General features: G+C 41.7%; 2 protein-coding genes across 2 annotated transcripts; one reads left to right on the top strand and one right to left on the bottom strand.

The window, feature by feature from the left end:
- Positions 1-4323: 4323 nt before the first annotated feature.
- ankrd40 (ankyrin repeat domain 40) lies at positions 4324-11495 on the bottom strand. The gene is made up of 5 exons (XM_085270951.1): positions 10797-11495; positions 10102-10250; positions 9105-9737; positions 8004-8185; positions 4324-6823 (listed from the first exon to the last, which is right to left on the bottom strand). The coding sequence occupies exons 1-5, from the start codon at positions 10928-10930 to the stop codon at positions 6680-6682; spliced, it is 1242 nt and encodes a 413-aa protein (XP_085127077.1). The 5' UTR covers positions 10931-11495; the 3' UTR covers positions 4324-6679.
- A 1388-nt stretch (positions 11496-12883) lies between these two features.
- On the top strand, positions 12884-20529 carry luc7l3 (LUC7-like 3 pre-mRNA splicing factor). The gene is made up of 11 exons (XM_085270949.1): positions 12884-13145; positions 13850-13916; positions 14026-14065; positions 14201-14345; positions 14509-14583; positions 15577-15681; positions 15969-16130; positions 16283-16686; positions 16867-17057; positions 17971-18185; positions 19850-20529. Exons 1-10 carry the CDS (start codon positions 13047-13049, stop codon positions 18150-18152), a joined length of 1470 nt encoding a protein of 489 aa, XP_085127075.1. The 5' UTR covers positions 12884-13046; the 3' UTR covers positions 18153-18185; positions 19850-20529.
- Positions 20530-22801: the final 2272 nt, after the last annotated feature.

Genomic DNA, 22801 nt, shown 5'->3' with positions numbered 1-22801 from the left:
ATATAATATACAATCAAAAGCCTGATAACAGGTTGCAGGACAGTTTTGCTATAGGAGTTGCTCTGCCAAAAGTCGAAAATCACTAAAGAGTTTGTTGGATGTGACAGAGAACATCACTGGCAGAAGCCTTCCTGCCATTAAGGACATCTACTTCCAGCAGTGTTTGCATGAGCAATAAGGGGCCAAGGATGGCACCCTGGGGAACGCCAGTTCTAACCATCGGTATTTCTCCCTTAGCAGTTTGGATTTTACTTCAAATATTCAAAATTACATTTTATCCTGTTTTAAGTGTTCAATAGACGTTCAGTATCCTCGCATTAGTCAAAAATGTGGACATGCCGTCTCATTTTTCAAAGAAGAAATTGACAAATAACTCTAAATATATTTCATATTTTAGAGTCCTCAAAGTAGCCACCCTTTGCTTTGTTGACAGTGCCGCAAACCCTCGGACTTCTCTCAATGAGCTTCATGATGTGGTCACCTGAGATGGTTTTCACTTCACAGGTGTGCCTTGTCAGGGTTCATTTGTGGAATTCCTTGCCTTCCTAATGGGATTGGGACCATCAGTTGTGTTGTGCAGAAGTCAGGTTGGTAAACAGCTGACAACCCCATTTGACAGCTGTTAGAATTCCCATTATGGCAAGAACCAATCAGCTAAGTAAAGAGAAACAACAGTCCATCATTACTTTAAGAACTGAAGCTCAGTTGGTCTGGAAAATTGGCAAAACTTTGAATATGTCCCCAAGTGCGGTCACAAAAACCATTAAGTGCTACGATGAAACTGGTTCAAATGTAAACCGCCCCCGGAAAGGAAGACCAGGAGTCACTTCTGCTGCTGAGGATAAATTCATCCAAGCCAGCAGCCTTAGAAATTGCAAGTTAACAGCACCTCAGATTAGAGCCCAGATAAATGCCACACAGAGTTCCACTGGTCCAATGGCTGCTAAGAAACCACTACTAAGGAAACGCAACAAGCAGAAGAGATTTGTTTGGGCCGGGAAACACAAGGAATGGACATTAGACCAGTGGAAATCTGTACTTTGGTCTGACAAGTCCAAATTTGAGATCTTTGGTTTCACCTGCCATGTCTTTGCGCAGAAAACGGATGGTCTCTATATGCATGGTTTCCACCGTGAAGCACGGAGGAGGAGTGTTATGATGTGGGGGTGCTTTGCTGGTGACACTGTTGGGGATTTATTCAAACCTGAAGGCACACTGAACCAGCATGGCTACCACAGCATCCTGCAGCAACATGCCATCACAACCAGTTTGCGTTTAGTTGGACCATCATTTATTTTTCAACAGGACAATGACCCCAAACACACCTCCAAAGTGGGTAAGGGCTGTTTGACCAAGAAGGACAGTGATGGAGTCCTGCTCCAGGTGGCCTGGCCTCCACAGTCACCTGACCTAAACCCAATCGAGATGGCTTAAGATGAGATGGACTGCAGAGTGAAGGCAAAGGGCCAACAAGTGCTCAGCATCTCTGGGAACTCCTTCAAGACTGCTGGAAAAACTATTTCAGGTGATGACCTCATGAAGCTCGTCGAGAGAATGCCAAGAGTGTGCAAAGCAATAATCAAAGCAAAGGGCGGCTATGCTGAAAAATCTAAAATCGAAAACATGTTTTGAGTTATTTCCCACTTTTTGTTTACTACATAATTCCATGTGTTCATTCATAATTTTGATGCCTTCAGTGAGAATCTACACTGTAAACAGTGATGAAAATAAAGAAGAACCATTAAATGAGAAGATGTGTCTAAACGTTTGACTGGTAGTGTACCTGCAAATAACATCACCTTCTGCCTTTATTTGTAAAAATGCTTCAGGGGTTCTGCACCACGTCGATCCACAGATGCTTTTGCCCACGATTGAAGTCTGGGGATCTGGTGGGGCTGGTTTAAAAACAATGAAGGTGTTATGACTGTTCATACTAAGCTTATTATGAGTGGCTCATTCCATAACAAAGGAGAAGGACACGTCCAGCCACAGCAGGGACCTAAGCCGATTTTTCAGTCTAGACACACAGCATGTCAATGAGAGACATGTAGGAATACACACACAGATAATGTATGCAGTACATCTCACTAGAAATGCCTCGTCTCTCTTTGTAAATTGGCTTGCATTTTCTGAAGACACACACATACATACACGCACGCATGCTTAACTTCTGGAACGCAATTCTGTGTATATTATGCAATATTTGTGCTCTGCAGATTTGCTGTCTCTGAACATCTGGTCACCACATGAACGCCGCTGTATTCATTTCGCTGAAAAGGTTAAGGATTTCACACATACAAGTATCAGGACTTAGGTGATGTTTATGTTCTTTAAAACCAAAAAGGAACATAACAAAATGTGTTGTCAGCTAAGTCCATACCAGAACGATGCACAACACTGGCTTGCTGTGCAAACGTTAAAGTAAAATGAACTTAACCACAGCTGGATGGCGTAGCAGCACGGAGCGATTAGCGCGATATCTCATTTTATCATATCTTGAAATAAATGCCTAAAGTACACTCAACGGCCACTTCATGTACCTGATTAACTACTCGTTAACACTAACATCTAATCAGCCAATCACATGGCAGCAACTCTGTAGCTTTAGGTAAGTAGACATGGTCACGATGACCTGCTAGCCTTTAAACTGAGTATCAGAACATAACTATTTCTTGGCTTTAAAGAGATTGGTTTGAGAAAAAGAGAAAATAATCCAGTGAGCAGCAGTTCTCTGAGCAAAAGAGCCTTCATGTCAGAAGACAGAGAATAGCCACACAGCTTCAAGCTGATGAGGCAACAATAACTCAAATAATCACTTCTTACAGCCAAGGTATGCAGAAGAGCATGTCTGAATGCACAACACCTTGAATTTTGAAGCAGATGGGCTACAGCAGCAGAAAGCCACACCTCGGCGCCACCCCTGTCAGCTAAGAACAGGAAACAGAGGTTACAATTCACACAATTCCACAAACAAGGAAAAAAGACTGGGAAAAAAATGCCACTTTGTCCAACAATCATTCAGATGGCAGGGTCACAATTTAACATCAACAGCATGAAAGCATGGACCCATCCTGCCTTGTTTCAACAGTTCAGGCTGGTGATGGTGCTGCGATGGTGCGAGGGTTATTTTCATGGCAAATTTTCGGCCCCTTAGTACCAATTATGCATTGTTTAAATACCACAGCCTACCTGAATATTATTGCTGACCATGGTCATCCTTTTATGAAAAGTGTATCCATCTTCTGATGGCTGCTTCCAGCAGGATAACAAGCGAGCTCACAAAGATCACATCATGAATCTTGAGCGTGGCAATAAGTTGCCTGCACTCAAAGGGCTTCCACAGTCACCAGATCACAATCCAACAGAGCACCTTTGGGATGTGGCAGAACAGGGAGATTGACATCAGATGCTACCATGTCGATACGGCCCAACATTTCCGAGGAATGTTTTCAGCACCTTGTTGAATCTATGCCACGAAGAACAACGGCAGCTCTGAATTGGATCAGTCCACTACTGGCAAAGTGTACCTAATGAAGTGGCATATAACTGTAACGGCAGCATTTAAAATGTAAATGTCAAGCAACTCCTTGACTCCTGACTGGCTGATTGATGTATGCAAGCTATGAGCAATGTGATGACACTATGAGAATCATCTTATCAAATGTACCTTGGTAAGAGTTTAATATACTTCCCTGTGGTTTTATTATACTTAGATTTGGATTTGTATAGCTAACAACATACAAATGGAAAAATATTCTGATGTTCTGATGTTTATTAGAATCAACGTTTAGGCTGTAATACACACAGTATCTCTGTTTGCATTACAGAGCAAAAGTGATATTTGTTTAAAAGGGAAAAAAAGGGGAGGGGTTAAAGCTTCCTTATTTACCTGCTTACCCTGCTACACTTCTAAATGACAATAATGAAACCATTAATGTAGCAAAGACTGAGAAAGCTTACCGTGACAGGTCACATCCATAACTGTCCTATGCGACAGTATAAAGATTAGAACTGAACAGTATTTAAATGACTCCCCAGACACAAAGAGCAGATAACTAAAAATTGATTCGTTTCAGTGTGAAGCTAAAATAGTCCAGTATTTAAACAAGCTCAGATTAATGACTGTAATGAACTCAAAGAAATTTAGAAAAATCTTTAGATTATCACACTAGTCCTCCTATATGTGGCTCTTCCGATGCCTGTATTTTCTCATGTGTGCCCTCTTGTGGTTGTCACCTGAAACACATTTAATTTCAGTTAAACCTGCAACACAACACATGTAAAAGGAAGAGTTCAGTGTAGATATTCAAACAATTAGTCAGATGGAGATATACCATGCTTTATCAAAGAACATACAGGTCATCAGAAACAAAAACAAACAAAATTAACAGTGCCCAAGATTAATTCTACAAGTACACAGGACGTACTGTATATAAAAATATCAGACTCTGAATGCATAGGTTAAGTCAAACTGCTTTTTCTAGAACAATAAGCAACCCAACAAATACAACGTTAGTCATCGCTTCCCACAGAATCAAAGACGACTCCATAAAAACCGACTGCAAACATGCTGCTCTCATTCACCGGGGCGCAAACCGTCCCCACTTTCTCAACCGAGCTCCTGCCTGACACACGTGGCACAACTTCACTTAATAAAGCATTTTAAAATAGTTTGGAACATAAACTAAGCACTCCGTCTACCTCCTTTCACCTTCACGAAAACCTCTGAAACACCTTCCTCCTCCCCACACATTGCACTTAGCTTCAGCATCACCGCACCCCCCCACCCCGCCACTTTTTGAACTCCTCCGAAACACTTTTTTTTGACACAAAACAACAGGCCTAGCTGGTTTCAAACATACATACAAATTAATTAAAAAATATAAAACATATAAATACAGTAAGAGCTTCAGGTAATACAGTTGAACAGTAAACAGTTACCACTGGGTAAGAAAACGATTGCAGGACATGAGCGGCGTCCGCCAGCACTGCTTAAAAGAAACGAGCCCCAGCATTGTGAATTAAAGGATTATGTGTCGATGAAAGCAGCATAAAACATTACCATCTAACACGACGTGGCTGTGCCTCTTCACCAGTTTAACAATTAGCTTTCCTATTAGTGTTAATCATCATCTTACATTACTTTGATTTTTTTGTTGTGTATTCAAATTTTTAAAAAGGTCTAACTAGCACTAGACAGGCCTTGCTGGTAGAACTAAAGCCATTTATACTCCTTTACTTAAAAAAAAAAAAAAAATCTAGTCACCATATACGAGTTTAGGTTTGAATTGAAGTAACAGTGCTATTTGTAATATTATTTTCGCAACGAGGAAGCACTGAATCATAAAAAACAAACCCCCCAGGTCCTTAGCAATCTCCTGTTTCATTCCTTCCTGGAGTTGAATTTCAGTCGGGGATGGCTTCTTTTGTGTGGTTAGCATCTTTGCTGGCTAGATTAGTTTTTGGTTTCAATCCTGACACATTTAAACGTATGGACAACAACTGAATACATTCGAACTCACAGAAAAACGAAACGGAGCGTCGTCCGCAACCTCTGCTGGGACTCGAGCCTCGTCAGCCTAAAGCGTTATTCGTGGTCTTGCTTTATTAGTATAATTGTAAATTAAATAGGAACCCTTCACAGTTGACAATAAGTTTTTTAGTGACGAAACAGATTAACATACCCTGCAAAGCAAAAGTGACATTTGTTTAAAGAGAAAAAGAAAAAATAAGGGGGGGGGGGCAGTTTCAAGTGGCTGCAGTTTTATCTCCAACATTTAAGTCTTACGTGAATAAACAAACATAACTAGATCTTCCTTTACCACAGTGTACAACTGAATGGTGTCACTATGCAGGGAAATGAGTACTCCTGCTCAAACGTGTCCATCCCTGTGGGAAAGAGATTAAAGCGTCATCTCTGCTATCGTCTAATACAAGTAAAATTAGTCCAGCGATACTTCAAATGTCACCTGTTGTAAGATTAAATCCACCTTGAGAATTAGGCCAAGAGCAGATACACTGCAGGAAAAAACAAACAAACAAAAAAAAAAACCATACAGTTTTTTGCCTACAGCATATATGAAAGTGTGTACTGGAGCCAGTATGTGTGATATCACTCAACAGGTCACGTCCACTGTGCTGCGCCTGGTCCTGTTCTGTTGACTTGATTATCTTATCAGTTAGAGTTATGCAAATCCTTCCTGTTGCCCTCTGTCTTCTCAGACCACAGCCTGAACCAGTATAGAAATGTGTCCATATAAGGCTATTGCAGAATCCCGTTCAAGTCCAGCCCATAAGGAAGACAAGCCAGTGTCCTCCTCTGTTGTCCTACTGGAGCCTTGGCACAAAGTGCAGTGGGAGGAGAGAAAAGAGCTAAAGAGATGAGAGAGGTGTCCGAATACTTCTGCAAGTCATCGAGGGCACCATGCATCAGTAATCACTTAGAACTGGTTTGGGTACACAAAAGCAGCGTGAGTGTCAGAGGAGGACAGGAGGCAAACAATAAGCTACAGTCTGGGGGGGAAAAAAAAAAAAAAGATTCCCAGTTAGTTAAACTGGCAAAACACCAAAGCTGAACAAAACTGTAATGAGGGACCTGGGCAGGCAACTAGTTATGGTTGCTTGAGGGTAGCTATAGAAGCCCACTGTAAGCAGGGGGACTTCCAGCTTTTTGGGAGCTCTAGTAGGTGAGTCGGGAGGCTTTCATGTTGTAGCAGGGTCTGTCTGTTAGGCCCCCAGACCCAGAGAAGAGGGACAGGCCTTCTGCTTTCTCCAACACGATCTCCAGCTCCTGAAAGTCCTGCAACCGAGCCACGTCCTTGTCCTGGTCAGGGGACAGATAGTCGCATTTAAAATCGTCAACACTATAGTTTCAACAAGTTCAAGTTAAATCTTTTTTTCATGGACATCCATAAAGTAGAGAGGACATGGATATGACCAAAGAAAGAAAAATGGAATCGCTGAATTCTAAACTAACACAATAGCACAGAACTGTGTGTGTTGTTGCTGAGAGCAGACCTCCTTACTGAAATCTACCACCCAGTGCACGTACCCCCCTCAATTATTTTTAAATATGAAGGTTTAACCAATCAAGAGACACAGACCTGAGATAGCTTACTTATGCCTTCAATAATTTTACGTAACTGATGCTTAGCTGTGTAAAGTCCAAAGCTTCTTGTCTTTTTATGTCAGTGGAGTTCAGTTTGGGTCACGCTGGGGTTGGATTACAATACAGAACCACTTTCAGCTACTTTGAATTTTCACAGACTAAACAACGAATGTAAAGAGAAAACAAAACGAACCACTTGTTGCAGCCCTACATGCTGCAGCTTTGTCTTTATATATTCATTCTAATTTGATCACGCAGTCATCATTTGGACATAAAAGAACATGAACACAGTGTACCGACGGGGGTGGGAAGGTTTCAATGGAAAGTTAAAGTGGCTCACAAACTACAGATTAAGAGATTTAGAGAGTGTCACATGCATGAGTCAGACAGAGGAAAGCAGTGAGACTAAAAATCTGAATAGTTTTGAATATATTCCTAACCTAACAGGACAGGTGGCATTTCTGTGCTATGCAGATACTAAGCATGCATTATATACAACACGTCAGCCTGAGAGTGGCTTTGGTGCATTTTCATTAGGTGTGTATTTTGCACGAAATTACACAGTAGCAGAAAATGTCGCACAGTCCTTGGATATGGCAACCTATAATATTCACAACAACCTTTTGTTTAAAGGTTTAAAGTTTCAAAGTTTCATAGAGTGAGGCCAATTTTGTAACCACACAGACAGCAGACTAAATATATTCCACTTTTTCCCCTCCACTGAATTTGTTTGTTATACTGTCTGTCTCATGGTTACCTTTAAATGAGCACAAGAAATAATAATAAAGAGGAAAAAAAGCCTTTAAATGGCTGAAATTGTCTTTCCACATCTAAGATGACACTGTACAATAACATCATCAGCCTACACAGAGTAAGCAGGCTTTTGTGTCTGTACCTTTCTCAGCATAGTGTTGGGCAGCTTGCGGATCTTCTCCACGTGCTCGGCGCTGATATCCAACTCACGGCAACAGACTCGTAGAAGGGAACGATAGGTGAGCTCCTGGCGGTCCAGCTCCACCTCAATGAAGTCGTTCTCCCGCGCACTGGGGTTCTGGATACGCACCTTCAGTACCAACTCTAGAGAGAGAGAACAAAAGCAATACATCTTTACATTAACCAGCAAAGTATCACACAGGCGCCTGGTGCATCTTGTCATTTTGGCTGTAAAATTATACAATAATTCTTATCTTTCAGGAACCATTTGAACTTTCTCTACAGCTCAAAGTGGTTGAGAAGTTTTGGTAATCTCAAGCAGACATGGTAACATGTAACCTGTGGAAATGCAAATATATGATTTTTCTGTCTGTGCTCAGACAGCAGCATCTTATGAATGCTTTGTACTATTATGAGAGACTGAATATTCTTTCTGAACAGTTCATTTACTGATCATTTACAAAGTGAAAAGAAAGGGTCTGTTTAGTTTTTATGAAAGCACATTAATAAAGAACACATGCTGGTTATATTTTGTCATAAAGATCAGCTTCTGGTTTGACAGGTCGACGACATCATGGAGTCAAATTAAGTTGTTATATCTGTGATATTATTAGTCACTCGGCTGCAAATATCCATACTGCCATGCCACATGAAAGTTTTACTGTCAGAACATTCACCGACAAAGTGTCAAAGAGCCTGGTTCTTTCTTCACCCTGCTACGCCTGACACCAGCGGGCGTTTAGCAGTGTGCAATAATTTAATGGGGCTTTGCTAGCCAAGGAGTAAGTCACTACTCTCAGCTAAGAAATCCTTACAGCATGCAGTTTCTAGAAAATAATCCATGCTGTTGTTTTTATATTTCTATTTGCATAAGCATTAAACAAACAAGATATATAAAAAGTAAACCACTCATCATGTCTATTAGAAAAATGTGCTGATACTTGTGGTGCTGCACCTCGACACTTCAGAGTAAACCAGCGGAGTTGTTTCTTCCCACTTAATGTGTTTGAAATTGAGATAAATATTTCCTGTTATTTTAATCTTTAATTCACAGTAAACCCACCTTGTACATTGACAGGGAAGGTGCTGGTGAAAAAGAAAGGCTGGAAGGCTGGCATGGCACCACCAGCCTGGCCGTAACTCAGTTGCTGCGGGATAGACTGCTGTCTGCTCACAGTCGGGTTTGTGCTGGCCACTGGGGCTTGGACCTGGCTCCCGCCGTTGCTAGCCAAGCTGGGACTGGGTGAGGCCAGTGGAGGCGAACACACGGTGCCGTTGTGCACCACTGTGTGCGGGTAGTCGGCGTGGTTGACAAGGTGAGGCTCGACTGATAGGTCCATGGGCACCGTGCAGTTAACGACAGTGTGACTGTGGGAAGCAGCCGTGCTGGGTGAGACACCGTTCTGCTCGTTCACAGGGATGAACTCCCCAGTCTGGGCTTGGCTGTGGTTGATGGTGGGATTTGAGGAAGGAGCGGAGGCATCGAAGACGAGTTTCCGAGGAGGCTCGTGTGTTGGTGAAAGAGATGCCGAATCACTCTGCGTGTCTTCAGCGTGCTCTCCAGAACCGTTTTGTGTAAGGTGAATCACCTCTGAGTTCTTGTCCATCTTGGAATACATAAAGGGCGGGTTAGACAGGTAGTTTGGGACGATTGGCAACTCGGGCTCCTTCACTTCAGGCACTTCCTCCACCTCAACTGTTGTAATAATGATCACAAAAGAGGGGGGATTATTTTCTGCAAATAGACTCGAAACAATAGCAAAGACTGCAGCAAATGCGTCAACACAAATACCCAGTGTTATAACTGATTATAGATATACACTTCACTCACTCAATCACACTTACACATTCATGCAGTACTTTTATCTATGCCTAAGCACTTCCTAACATTCACACATTGATGATGCCCAAGAAAGCTTTAGCATGCAGATCAGAGGAGCCGGGTATCGATCCACTGAATCTACAACTGGTGGACAACCTGCTCTACGACCTGAACCGTAACCAGCCCAGTGTCACCAATGTGACACAGGGAGCAGCAGAGTGAGAAATGTTGACTTTACCTCCTAACAGTCTTTTGATCTCCGGCTTGGATGTCAGTTGTGACGCTAACTCATCCTTAGCTGTGAGGATGTCTTTGTCCGCTCCACAACTGAGTAAGTAGGACACTATGTGCTTGTGATTCCTCTTGCATGCCCAGTGTAAGCATGTCCTGCAGGGATTATTGGAGAAACAAAAGAATTTAGTGGTGTACAAAAAGAAAAGGAACAATAACAACAGAAATATATTGTATCACTCAAGTGGTACCTCTCATTAAGCTAGCTATAGTGTGTGGCACTGGCATACAAATGGAAAAATATAAATAATGTATATATTACTTTAAACTTTAACCAAAATCTCGACATAACTCTACTTGGTTCTTTACGGGTGCAAAGTAACTGATGATGGGCGCATGCGTGAAAAATGAATAATCAAAGGTTGGTTAGTGTTTCCGAACTCAGTAATCAGGCTATAGCAAAGAGAACAAGCTTGTGTTTGAAGCAGCCACTTTACTCAATATTTTGCTTGATTGCTGGTTTTAAAGAAAAGCTAAAAGTGGCAGCGCCGGCTGATTAACAAGCCCTCTTTGGCGTAATAGGATAACGCTGAGCAGTGTTTTTAATCCCTGTAGCTTTGCTCTGCAATGACTGCACTCAACTCCTGGCCGGCTGCAGTCGCGACCGAACAAATACTACTATAAATCGGTGAAAACACTCACCATCCGTTGATTTCGTTTTGTGAGTTGACATTAACCCCACTCTCCACTAACGCCCGCACTTCATCGATATCCCCGATGGCAGACGCCTCTCTCAGCTGCTCCTGTAGCTCTTTATCCAGCGAATTTGTGGACATTTTTGGTTCACACGGCTAGCGACGTGCGCTCATAGGACACGCAAAGACCACGCGAATTATGTTGCCAATACTAATTAGCTAAATATACTGGTTACAGCTAGCATTAGCTACCAGGCTAACCTTACCTACTGGCTAGCTCGACGAGGTGCTAGCTTATGGCAGCAAATCGCTTTGGCTATTTCAACTACGTGTTGACCGTCTCTGGCGTTCACACGTCAAGCCGTGTGCCCGCCGCGTGTTTCTGCTGTTAGTTCGCGTTACAGTGGCACCGCATGCACTCGCTATAAACTCATTCAATCAAGCAGTAGTGTCAGAGCTTCGTCAATCCACTGCCAAAAACACCGCCGCCTCATCGGGGGGGGGGGAGCATCTTTAGATGTGACAACAGTGAGCACGAATGTTAGTTCCCCTCCGAGGAATCGCGTAGCCAGTGCGTTTCCCCACGTAAATTGTGTGATACTGCCGTTAGCTGTCATGAATAAGGAAATAACTGGGAGATAAAAGTTCAAAGTACTTTAACTGTTTTTGACTCACACGTGTTGCAGACAAGCTGGAATAAACCTCCCTACACTTATAATACCCAGTCCAGAAAAAGCTAAAACAGCTGTTGATTATTTGTCCCAAGCACACCTGTTACTTTTGTTTTTATATCCGTTTTAATAAAGTTATAAATACTGGTTTTAAACTTGCAGTACATTTTTATGCTGCATTTCTTCAGTATGCCACTAGAGGGGAGCAAACACCCACGATACTACACTAACTTGAACTTTGGCGTAAGATACACCGGGGATACTACAGCTGCAAGGCAGCAATTTTAAAGAATCACAATTTCAGACTCTGTGAGTGGCGAGGGAAACTGCAAGAAGACGAGAGGAAAGAAGATAAGGAGTCTTAGTGGTAAAATACGGAAGTACGAGAAAGCATTTAAAGGAAGAGGTTAGCAAAGAAAAAGTAGACATGAGTACTGGGAGGCTGGGTGTACAGCAAAGAGAAGTGGCAAAGGAGAATAGTGGATTGTATGTAAGGCTCTGGACACTAATATGACCCATATGACCACCCTATAAAAAATTTTTTTGAGGCACTACTGGATGTAAAAAGATGCAATGCTTGCTCTGAGTGTTGCTGTAGAGGTGCATAGAAACTCAGAGGGAGTTGAAATGAGTTACTAGATGGTAGTAAGACCTGTTATGATGTATGGTTAAATGAAAGGAGAGGAGGCAAAGTTACAGTTCATAGATGGAGTGAAGGAGGACATGCAGACGGTTGGTGTGACAGAGGAAAACTAAAACACATTGGGGACATTAACAGGAAATTTATGTGGACTTGCCTTAATAAATATTTGGTCAGCACGGAAGTCACAAAAGTATGCATTTATTAATCATTCCTGGCAGTAATCAGATCTGGTAAAATCTGCATCACTGAGATAGATTTTGATGATGTCATAGCACTGCAACTGTGAAATATGCAGTCATAAAGCTTCGCGTGTGCTTGTTGTGATCAACATTCACTGAGTTTGACGTTTTTAGTGTGACCGATGGGAACTGAGTAAAAGCAACAAGTAAACATTATATATTACAGTATCAAATAAAGATCCAGTACTAGTGGAAAATAACATTAGTCTGAATGCCCTTGTGTGATAGCCTCTGATGATATTTTTCACACACCACCACAATCTGGCTCTTCAATGTGGCATTTGTCTTCAAGAAACTTAAAGAAGTCCAGACGCTTTTCTTTCCAAGCTCATCAGACTACTCTGAAGTTGCTTCCGTTGTAAACTTTCAAAATAAAACAAGGTATAACCATACGCAGTGCCGCAACATCGGCTTCTGGTCAAAATATAAATAGAAATTGCACATTTTGTCCGTTTTTGATCAATGGTAAAGTTTGCGGCACGAAACGGAGAACTGAATCCTGGACACGATGGTCAGACTAGTACTTCCGGTTCAGAGGCCGCGGGAGCAGCTCCTGGGCTAGTTGTATTCGGACTGTTAGCGGGCGTTGTTGTTACAAGGTCTGCCATTTTGATTAGAAGTACTTCGCGCAGCAGATGGTGTAAATTGGGCCTTCTGGATATTATTGTAGTACTTTAAATTAAGGCTACATTCCTGCAGGAATAATGCTTTCTGCCGCCCAGTTACTCGACGAGTTGATGGGTCGAGATAGAAACTTGGCCCCTGATGAGAAGCGGTCTAACGTACGCTGGGACGACGAGAGCGTAAGTTAGCATTCTAGCTACCATTAGCTTAGCTAGTTTTAAAACCTATTAGCCGTGAGGTGTCCAAAATAAGCGTGCATGGCGTGCGCGGTGGGTACCGGCTAGTTTAGGCGGTATGGCCTCCAAATTAAAAATTTTCGATTCACGCACAGAATCGATGGCGAAAAGCGGGCGGTTTGAGTCAGTGGTGCTTGAGCACGCGTGTTAGCGAGATTAGCATCACGGTTTGGTCATTCTTAAAGGGTTTCATTGGGCTCACTTCAGTTTTAGCAACTTGTTTTCTAGGTATAGTTGAGATAATAGTTTAACTGTGTTAATACAAATGATTTCGACGTGCTAATGTGTGAAAGGACCTGCATTACGTTCTCTAAAGGTTATGCTCTGCTTATTGCATAAACTGGCATTGCGATGTCTCAAGACTAAATACGGTTACATACATGTTGCTTTGTATGTAATTTGGCATTAATATTTAATATTAGTAATAAATACTGTTTTCCATGCTGTTGTGTTTTTGTTGCACTTGCAGTGTTGTGGGTATTTTTTGTGTTCTTAGTTCAAGCAGAAATTGATTAGATGAATTTATACGACTACCACATTCATTTGCTCATAGTTGGTGTAAGTAACATGCTGTCACTTAATCCAATGTAATCTACTATGGAAGCAAAATTTACATAAAATTGTTTGATATGTTTTCTTTTATTAAGGTCTGTCGGTACTATTTGTGTGGCTTCTGCCCTGCTGAGTTATTCACAAACACCCGCTCTGACTTGGGTAAGTTGGGAACTTTGTATTCCCAAAATGTATTATAATCTGGACAAAGCCCTTGAGATTTAACAAACAACTATTCGACAATAATATGTTTATTGATTTGGGTTTCCAGGTCCGTGTGAGAAAATCCATGATGAAAATCTTCGAAAAATGTAAGTTCTTATTTTGGCTTTTTTTCCTTTTTCTTTCCGTTTTTTTTTTTTTTTTTTTGTTTGTTTGTTTGTTTGTTTGTTTTTTTGGCTTGATATGTTACACATAACTAACCAATTCTGTGTTGTTATATCCAGGTATGAGAAAAGTTCTCGCTTCATGAAGGAAGGTTATGAGCGAGATTTCTTGCGCTATCTGCAGTCACTCCTGGCAGAAGTGGAGCGGCGGATCCGCAGAGGGCATGCCCGGCTTGCGCTTTCCCAGGCTCAGCAGAATGCAGGGGTTGGTACTTTTAATTGAGAACATCATTCTCAAACTCTTCTGTGCATCTTCATGTTTTCTCGGACCACAGTGCAAGTTATGAATCTAAAAGAAAATAACATTACCTGTATGTTTCTGCTTAGGATTCATTGAACTTAATTGTACTCATGTATTCATTCTGTAGGGCCCTGGTCCATCAGGAAAGAATGAGGAGAAAGTCCAGGTTCTAACAGAGAAGATCGAAGACCTGGTTGTGCAGGTTTGCCCGAAATCTTTAAATTGGTAGTGTTTGAGAAAAACTGAAAGATTTGAACGCGGGTTGGTCTTCTTGCATCAGGATATCTGACAGTCTCCTACAAGTTCCTCTTCCAGTGCCTTGCTTTAGGGTTTGTCACAGTGGAACACCTGCCTTCCTCTGACCTTATTACTAGCATCCTCCCCTGTCACGCTAACTCTCAGCATGTCCTCCTCCTCTACATCTATAAGTCTTCCTTCCTGGGTTCTCCCAATGAATATTTCAACATCTTTAACTCAGCCTCCTTGAGCTCTAAACTGAGTTTAACTCATACATCATAGCAGGTGCGACTACCAGCTGATAATCCTAACCCTTCACTCTAGCTGCTATCGTTCTGTTACAAATCACCCCTGACACTCATTTCTACCCACACCTCCCTGTCCGCACTCATGTCTTCACCTCTCTTGTGCGGTCTGCATTACCTCGGCTGGTTTACCACATATATTAAAACTCCTCTAATTTAACTCCCTCTGAACCTCTGCAGCTTCACTGTTCGACCAAAATTTGTGAATTTAGAAGGTGTGTGGAGTGCATGGCTAACTGTACATGCATTTGAAAAGAAGACTACATTAGAGTACAAGTCTGATAAAGGCTGTCCTGTCAGGAGGTTCATTGCTACCCAGCCTTGTGCAGTTTCTCTTTAAAATAATTGAATAATAAACAAATGTAATCTGTGGAAGGAGATTTTGAACCCTTTGGCAAAATAAGGAAACATGTTGCTGTTCACACTGATCTAAGTGTAAGCTGACTTCAGACTTGAAAGCATTAAAACAGGAACAGCTACCTGTTGTGACCACAGTTGTTTTTGTGCATGCACTCTAGACTGTATGACATTTCAGATGCTTTTCCCTGACTGTGTTACAGATCACATTATTTAAAATAAAACTCCCTAAATTCTTATATGCACTCCATAAATCAAGTCGTGACATTGTAACATGGCTTTTGTCTTTTTCTCAGATTGAGGAACTGGGCTCTGAGGGCCGAGTGGAGGAGGCCCAGGGAATGATGAAACTGGTGGAGCAGCTGAAGGAGGAGAGGGAACTACTCAGCTCCACCCCCTCGGTGAGTCAGTTTACCCTGGGCTAATCAGCCTACAAACACAGCTTAAGATAGCATAACATGAGCATCACCTACTATCAGTCAGTTAACATGAGTTTAATTCCATTTCAAATACAAGTTTAAACCCAGCCGGTGAGCTAAAAGTTATTTTTCACTGTAGCTGTATTTGTTATTAATACTCGTAAAGTAAAATCTGTGCGAGCTGGGCAGGCAGCTATGATGCAAATCAGAAATGTTTCCTTATTGTTTGTTTTGATGTCTAATAACAAATTTATGTCCTTTCAATCCAGACCATCGAGAGCTTTGCTGCCCAGGAGAAACAGATGGAAGTGTGTGAGGTGTGTGGGGCCTTCCTCATTGTGGGCGATGCACAGTCCCGAGTGGACGACCACTTGATGGGGAAGCAGCACATGGGCTACGCCAAGATCAAATCCACTGTAGAGGAGCTCAAGGTGACAGGATTGTGTCATTCTTGTATCTAGAACTTTTTACAAACTTGAGCTGCTTGAAAGAGTGTTTCAATTCAACCATGCTTGGTGTTGTTGTTTAAAAATGTCTGCAAATGTTAGAAATTATATAATATGTAATGTTTTTGTATTCTCAGGAAAAACTGCACCGTCGCTCTGAAGACCCTCAGGGTGAAAACCCAGCCCTCAAAAGAGAACGAGAAGAGCGGGAACGGGAGAGGGAGGAAAGGGAGAAAAAGCGCAAAGAGGGGGAAGAGAAGGAGAAGGAGCGCGAAAAAGAGCGAGAGAAGGAGAGGGAACGAGAGAGAGAGCGAGAGCGTGAAAGGGAGAGAGACAGAGAAAGAGAGAGGGAGAGAGAGCGGGACAGAGAAAGAGAGAGGGACAGGGAGAGGGACAGGGACAGAGAGAGGGATAGGAGGGCACGTCGAAGCCACTCAGGCAGCCGCCACTCCAGTCGAGCATCGGACAGGAAACGGAGTAGATCCCGCGAGCGCCGGAGGTCCAGGAGCAGAGACAAGGACAGGGAACGCAAACGTAGCAGGTACGACTGACCGGACTGAGCGTTGCACTTGGATTTATAGTCACGGAAATGTCACACATAAAGCAGAATCCAATGAAATGTTACAATTTAAAACATGAGGGATGATATATTTATAATTCTGAATGATTATTTTCTCAAAAATCATTTTAACCACAGCACTTTTTCTTGCCTTTTCTGTAGGAGCCGGGACAGAGAGAGAAGACGCAGCCGTGAACGCTCCGACAGGAAACGCCGCTCCCGAAGTCGTGACAGAAGGAGATCGCGTAGCTCAGAGCGCAAATCTCACCGCCACCGCAGCCGTAGCCGAAGCAAGGACCGGGACAGGGATCGGGAAAAGGAGAGAGACAGAGAGCGGTCATCAAAAGACAAAGGTACCGTCTGATTATTTTTGTGTTTGTTGCTTCCTCATCATCCGCTGTCCTTCCAAACAATATATGTTGAATACCATCCCTCCATTTATCTGTGCTCTTCCACTTATCTAGTTCAGGGTTAAAATGGGGGGCTGGAGCCTGTTTCACATGGTGAAAGGCAGGTCTATATTAGGAATACCTTGAGGGAATTTCTTCAACACTGGAAAAAGCATTTTATTATGCATCCAGGTAAAAGTCTCATTGAGATGGAGAAAAAAATCCTAGTGAGACTTTTGGCTGCTCTCAATGAGTCACAATGAGTAGCTTCACATATTTGATTTGGCAGATTTTTATGCGAGTTGTCTTCTACCCGAAAGAGGTTTGTGTCTCTTCCCGGGATCAAACCCCAGATTTTCTCCTTGTTAGGTGAATGTTTAAACCACTACACTGTGGAGCAACTAATTTTAAAAATGTATCAATATGAATTTAAAAGAAACCTATTGTAGTTTGAAATTATGTTACATAAAGCACTTCACACAAAGCACTTGTTATGTATCTTTTAGACTACATGAGCGGTAATTGTACAGTCTCCCTCTTTTGTCTGTTTAGGACAGTATTCCATAAATGAGAAGTAGTAGGATTACTAATGCATAATATTCAGGCACAGATAATTTTGCTAATGCCAATAAAGGGCAGTTTGTTTGGTGCTTACCCAGACAACCTACTTACACAATCAAGCTGTTCCCATAAGAAGTCCTGCAGCAGTCTGTGCCCATAACAAATGAAAGAGGTGAGCCAGAGCTCGACACAATCCTACTGAACATTTGTGCATCAACAAGCACCTGTTGAACTCTTTAATAAGACAGTTTAATCTGAGGTTGTGCAAACATTTCTTGCTAATGTGTGCAATGTTTTCTCTTTTGTTTTTCTTCAGACCGTAAGGGTACAGAGGAGAGGAGCAGCTCTAAGAAAGACAAGCACTCAGACGGAGATGCAGCCGCCATCAAGGCTTCTTCAGAAGCGGAACAGATGCAGACGGAGGCGGCTGCCTTCTCCCCTCTGCTAAACGGCCAGCAAGAGCTCCTCCATTCTGAAGGTGACACTCAGTCCAATTAAAACTGATCTGATAGGACCTCAGATCAGGCTCAGGTAAGTGCGTCCTCCTCCTCACACCTCCCCTGGCTCTCAACCCAACCCCCTCCACCCTCCCCTCTCACGTCCCCTCCCCTACCCACCTTTCCCATCTCCCTTTACCCACCCTCTCACCCCTGCTCTCCCACCCTGTTTATGTTCAGTTCAATGCCTGTGATTTTGTCTTATGTACTATATGCAAATATCTTTATCCTGTTTTTGAATAGTGCATCATAAGTATGCACTGAAGATGAAGGACTAGGCCCGATGAATGAGAAGAAGGTAGAAATCATTCACACAAAGCCAAGAGGGAAAGGCCAGTGTAGTCCTGAGCAAACATGCCCAGAGGTACCCCTCGTTTTGTATCGGTTTTTGATCCTTATAGATGTATATTTGTCTTTGTGGACAAAATGGCAGAAAAAGTTAACGCATCCAGTCAAGATTTCCTGCCTGTATTTACTTGTTTCTTTTATTTATTTATTTTTATATTTATTTATCTTTTGTTTTTTTTACTTTGAAGTAGCAAAATGTAATAATTGCTATTTGTTGCTGTAATAATCCATATAGGGAGGAAAACCAGTCACTGTGTGTGTACATGTTTCCATTTAAAAACCTTGGCGTTTTCTCCTGCTCATATGTAAACGCACAGGTGAACACACAGCCTTGGTCAGAGGTTTTTGGTTTTTTTTGTCACAAAGAAGCTATTTATTTTGCCATATTTATAACGCAATTGCCATGGAATTGTTGTCCAGCGTACTGTGCCTGATGATGCCATGCCAGTGTGTGTTTGGGGGGTGTTAAAGCACCGGGGGTCTAACGTAACCTAACTAACTGGAGGGTAGGGTTTATCGAATGAATTGCAGCTGACTTCCATACCTCACACAGCGTTGGTGTTGTGAGCGAGACCACATGAGAAAAGGGCAAATTAAAAATCATGGATACTCTCTGACTCTCAAACTGTGCAGGTACTCACCCCAGGTACTCCTTTCTCTACCCACATCCATTTCTGAATGCTGTTGCCTGTCAGAAAAAAAAAAAAAAAAAGCAAATTGTGTACTTCTCCAGAACACGAACTTGAAAGCTTGATTGTGTCACATATACTTTTAATTGTGCCTTCTTTGTTTTCCTATTTGTTAACTTTCAAACATGTTTGGGGAGAATGTGCGATAGGATTGTCAGAGAGACACAGATGCACAGACAGCCTGCCTCATATTCCTTTGCCAAATTGGAAATCGTTGCTGATGTGTGCTTTTCCGCAGTGCTTCGTTCGTGTGTTTTTAAAAACGTAATTTGCTCAGGTGTTTGTAATTTTACACTTAAAAAAACATATCAAGTGCATTTCCTCTTTGGCAAAGCAGATATTGTAGTTTTGACACTAAGTTCAGGTTTAGACTTGAGGCAGCTCCTGAAGAGCTTCTTTAAATTGCAAACTTGTGCAAAATGTACAGAAAACAAAATAATCTCAGGGAATTTTGGCCAAATGCAGTCAAGACTTCAAGTGTCTGTTGTGCTAGTAAATGGATAGCTTTGTGCATTATTAGCAGTGTCTCTTGAGGGAAATTTGACTATCAAATGACTTTGTAAATTGTTGTTGTTTGAGTGGCAGCAGTCGTTGCTACAAGCGGATGTTGTGGGACCCTGGCTAACATCGCATTTTGTGGACGTTTCTTTATGCTCAACAGGGGAAGCTGGAATATCTGGTTGAGGAAGAAGTTGAAGAGTGCACCCATCCTTACCCTGAACCTGATACTTCGCTGCTTAAAAACAAGGTGAACCACAAATGTGTAATGGCTTATTTAAAGAAACATGAAAATAAATAAAAACGCGTAAAAATGAGGAGAAAGGACAGATTGCATCGATTTTTCTTGTTCCATTACCTGTCCATCTTTTGGCTGGATAAGGATAGTTGTGGTTCATCTGTTTATCTGATTTTACTGGTCAAGATGTCAGCCAGACAGCACTTAACAAACCAAACTTAGAGAAACTCTTTATGGATTTTTGTTTTTTATTTTGAAACTCTTTCCACATCCTCCGTGTTTCTTGGCATTTAGTGAAAATAAAATAAAATGAACAGTGCTTGTGGTTTGTATTGATTTGTCAGGTTCTACTTCACTTCCTGACCCCCCCTTCTTTTTTTTTTTTAAAGTCAGTTGAAGCGTATGTACAGTGTTAGACCTTTTGAGACAAGCAGTGTCTTCTTTTCTCCTCTACTTTAGAGCTCATTTTGATCGCTCTTGTTCCATAACTGTAAAATACTCTGATTTAATTTTGATCAATTTTGGAGACTTAATTTGTTTCTTTTTTTGCCCTGCTTTTATTGTCCATGTTGTACCACGATGAATAAAAAGCAAAATCTTGTCAAGGGTGTTTTGTTTTTTGTTTTATCCAGTGTGGATATGTACACACAAACTAGTCCTGAGTCAGTGGCAGAGGTAAAAACAGACAGATGTGCTTTCACCACCAGTGCTGCAGTCTCATTAGCATGTTTGATCTGCAGCTGGATTTACATCTCTTTTTTTTTTTTCCCAAATATTTTTTCACTGACGGTTTTCCTAGTGAATTGTACCATCTGCCAAATACAACGTGAATATTTGATCAACATCCAATGTGTAATTTAAGTCTTCCCATAATTACTTTGATCAGTTTGTGTGAATTCAATAGGCTGCTAAATCTTTTATTATCAAAGTAAGAAACTTTTAATTTGGTTCATTTGCAGAAGCCTTAAAATCAGCTGTTTTCCAGTTTGCATGGGTTTAGATGGTCCATAGAAGACGGAGTGGCCTGCATGTGGTTATAGCTACTGTTTCAGAGCTGGGCTCAATATTTGTCATATTTTTAATATGCTTCATAACCGTAAACAAAAAAAACAACAGAATTCCTGTAATCCAAAGTTAAAGTACCAAATAATTAATAATTGAATTCGGGTGTTCCAATCTACACCCAGGCATGAAGGTGCTGCAATGATTTCTGCGAATGTGTCCAAAAGAAAGGCTTTGTGATGAACTGGAGACTAGAACCAGGACGTATCATCCGATATCAGTGGCTGACCTCACAAATGTGCTTCTGGAAGAATGGTCAAAAATTCCCATAAACACCCTCGTAAAAAACCTTCCCAGAAGAGTTGAGGCTGTTGTAGCTGTAAGGGGTAGGTCGACATCATATTAAACCCTGTGGATTAAGACTGGGATGTCACTCCAAGTTCATAAGCTTGTGAAGGGAGAACTCTCAGAAATTGATTAGCTTTATTTCCAAATAACGCTAAACTATTAATAAATGTGATTTTGTTGGTGGTTTAAGCAGCACTAGCCACTTTTTTAAATGCTTCCTTGAGAAAACCGATTCCTGCAGATTCCTGTCTGTGCAAAATCAAACGTAAAATGTATTCTGTGCATTTCTAAGAATCACCTTTGAATCATACTTTCACCTTGCTCAGCAGTAAACTGCATATGTTGTGCAAGGTCCAGTAAGTCTATCTGTACACGCATTAAAATCAAAAATTGTCCCTCCAGATAGCTTTGAGTTCATCTTTTCTAATCAATACTGAACAGACAGCAGAGGCATTCTGATACTGCCAACTCAGCAAGCAACGCAGATGCTGGCCAGAAGCCACCTGCCTGGAACGACCAAAGTGGGGGAAAAAAAGAAAATGTTGATTTATTAGCAACTGCAAATGCCTCTTGCTCACTTTTACATGTCACAGAGATCTATGATTTGCCCCCTTCTCAATAATGAACATAGCCATATATTAGTTGCTAGGACACCAACACAAATCTATGCACATTGTATTTACCTGAGCTCATAATGTCATGCAGAAAAAAAGGTTTCACTCATTCCCCCATGCACGTCCATGTCGCTCACAGTGCCCACAGGTCAGGCGTGTTTTGCATGGAAATGACCTTTCCAAACCAGGTGCCTGTAGAGAGAGTGGCAGGGGTTTGTCACAGTTCATTTGAGTAATTCCTGTATACAGGTCGCCGAACAGCCGGGGGGGTTGTATTACCCATACCCTGCAGATTCACCACAGTCTGGACTCGAGCCAAGAAAGGAAACAGCAGAAATGGATTAAAATGGTTGTTATCCCATCTGCTGTTACAAAAGCACAACATGCTACAGATTAGCAACATATCAAAACAAAGACAATGGTCTTAAGCAAGCTTACCCTCGTGTTAGAAGTGATGGTAATGAGGCTTGACGAAAAAATCTTCCTGCGATTGATTAAATGTCTAAAACTCATCTCAGTTCATCAAAATTACATATTTGGATTTTTTTTTGCCCCCCCAAAAAAGGGAAATGATTCATTCAAATAGCTTAGATGTAACCCTACATCACTGCCTCATTTAGTATGTGCAGGACTATAAATATGCAAATTAGTCGCAGCCTTTCCTTCCCTTTCCCTGCAGCCTGACCCCTCTCTGACTGTCTTTTTGAGTACCAATGTCTCATATGTTCTCGTGCTACAGTGAGAGAGGAAAACCCAGTTCTTGCTTTGCAAATTAGGAGAGAGTTAGTGCAGCGGAGCGAAAAAAGTTACAGGACAGAAAGTAGTAGTAGTAGTTAGTCCCTCCAAACAAGTTCATGCAATTAGAGGTTTTTATGTATTAAAACCCTGGCTCTCTGGGTCATAGTTCATGAGC

This window comes from Mchenga conophoros, linkage group LG4 (genome assembly GCF_057382185.1).
Source record: "Mchenga conophoros isolate Kocher_MC1m ecotype Shallow Benthic linkage group LG4, M_conophoros_male_GT1.1, whole genome shotgun sequence".
Classification (NCBI taxonomy): Eukaryota; Metazoa; Chordata; class Actinopteri; order Cichliformes; family Cichlidae; genus Mchenga; species Mchenga conophoros.
Note: the sequence above shows the minus strand (reverse complement) of the source record. Positions and strands in the feature narration are given on the sequence as shown.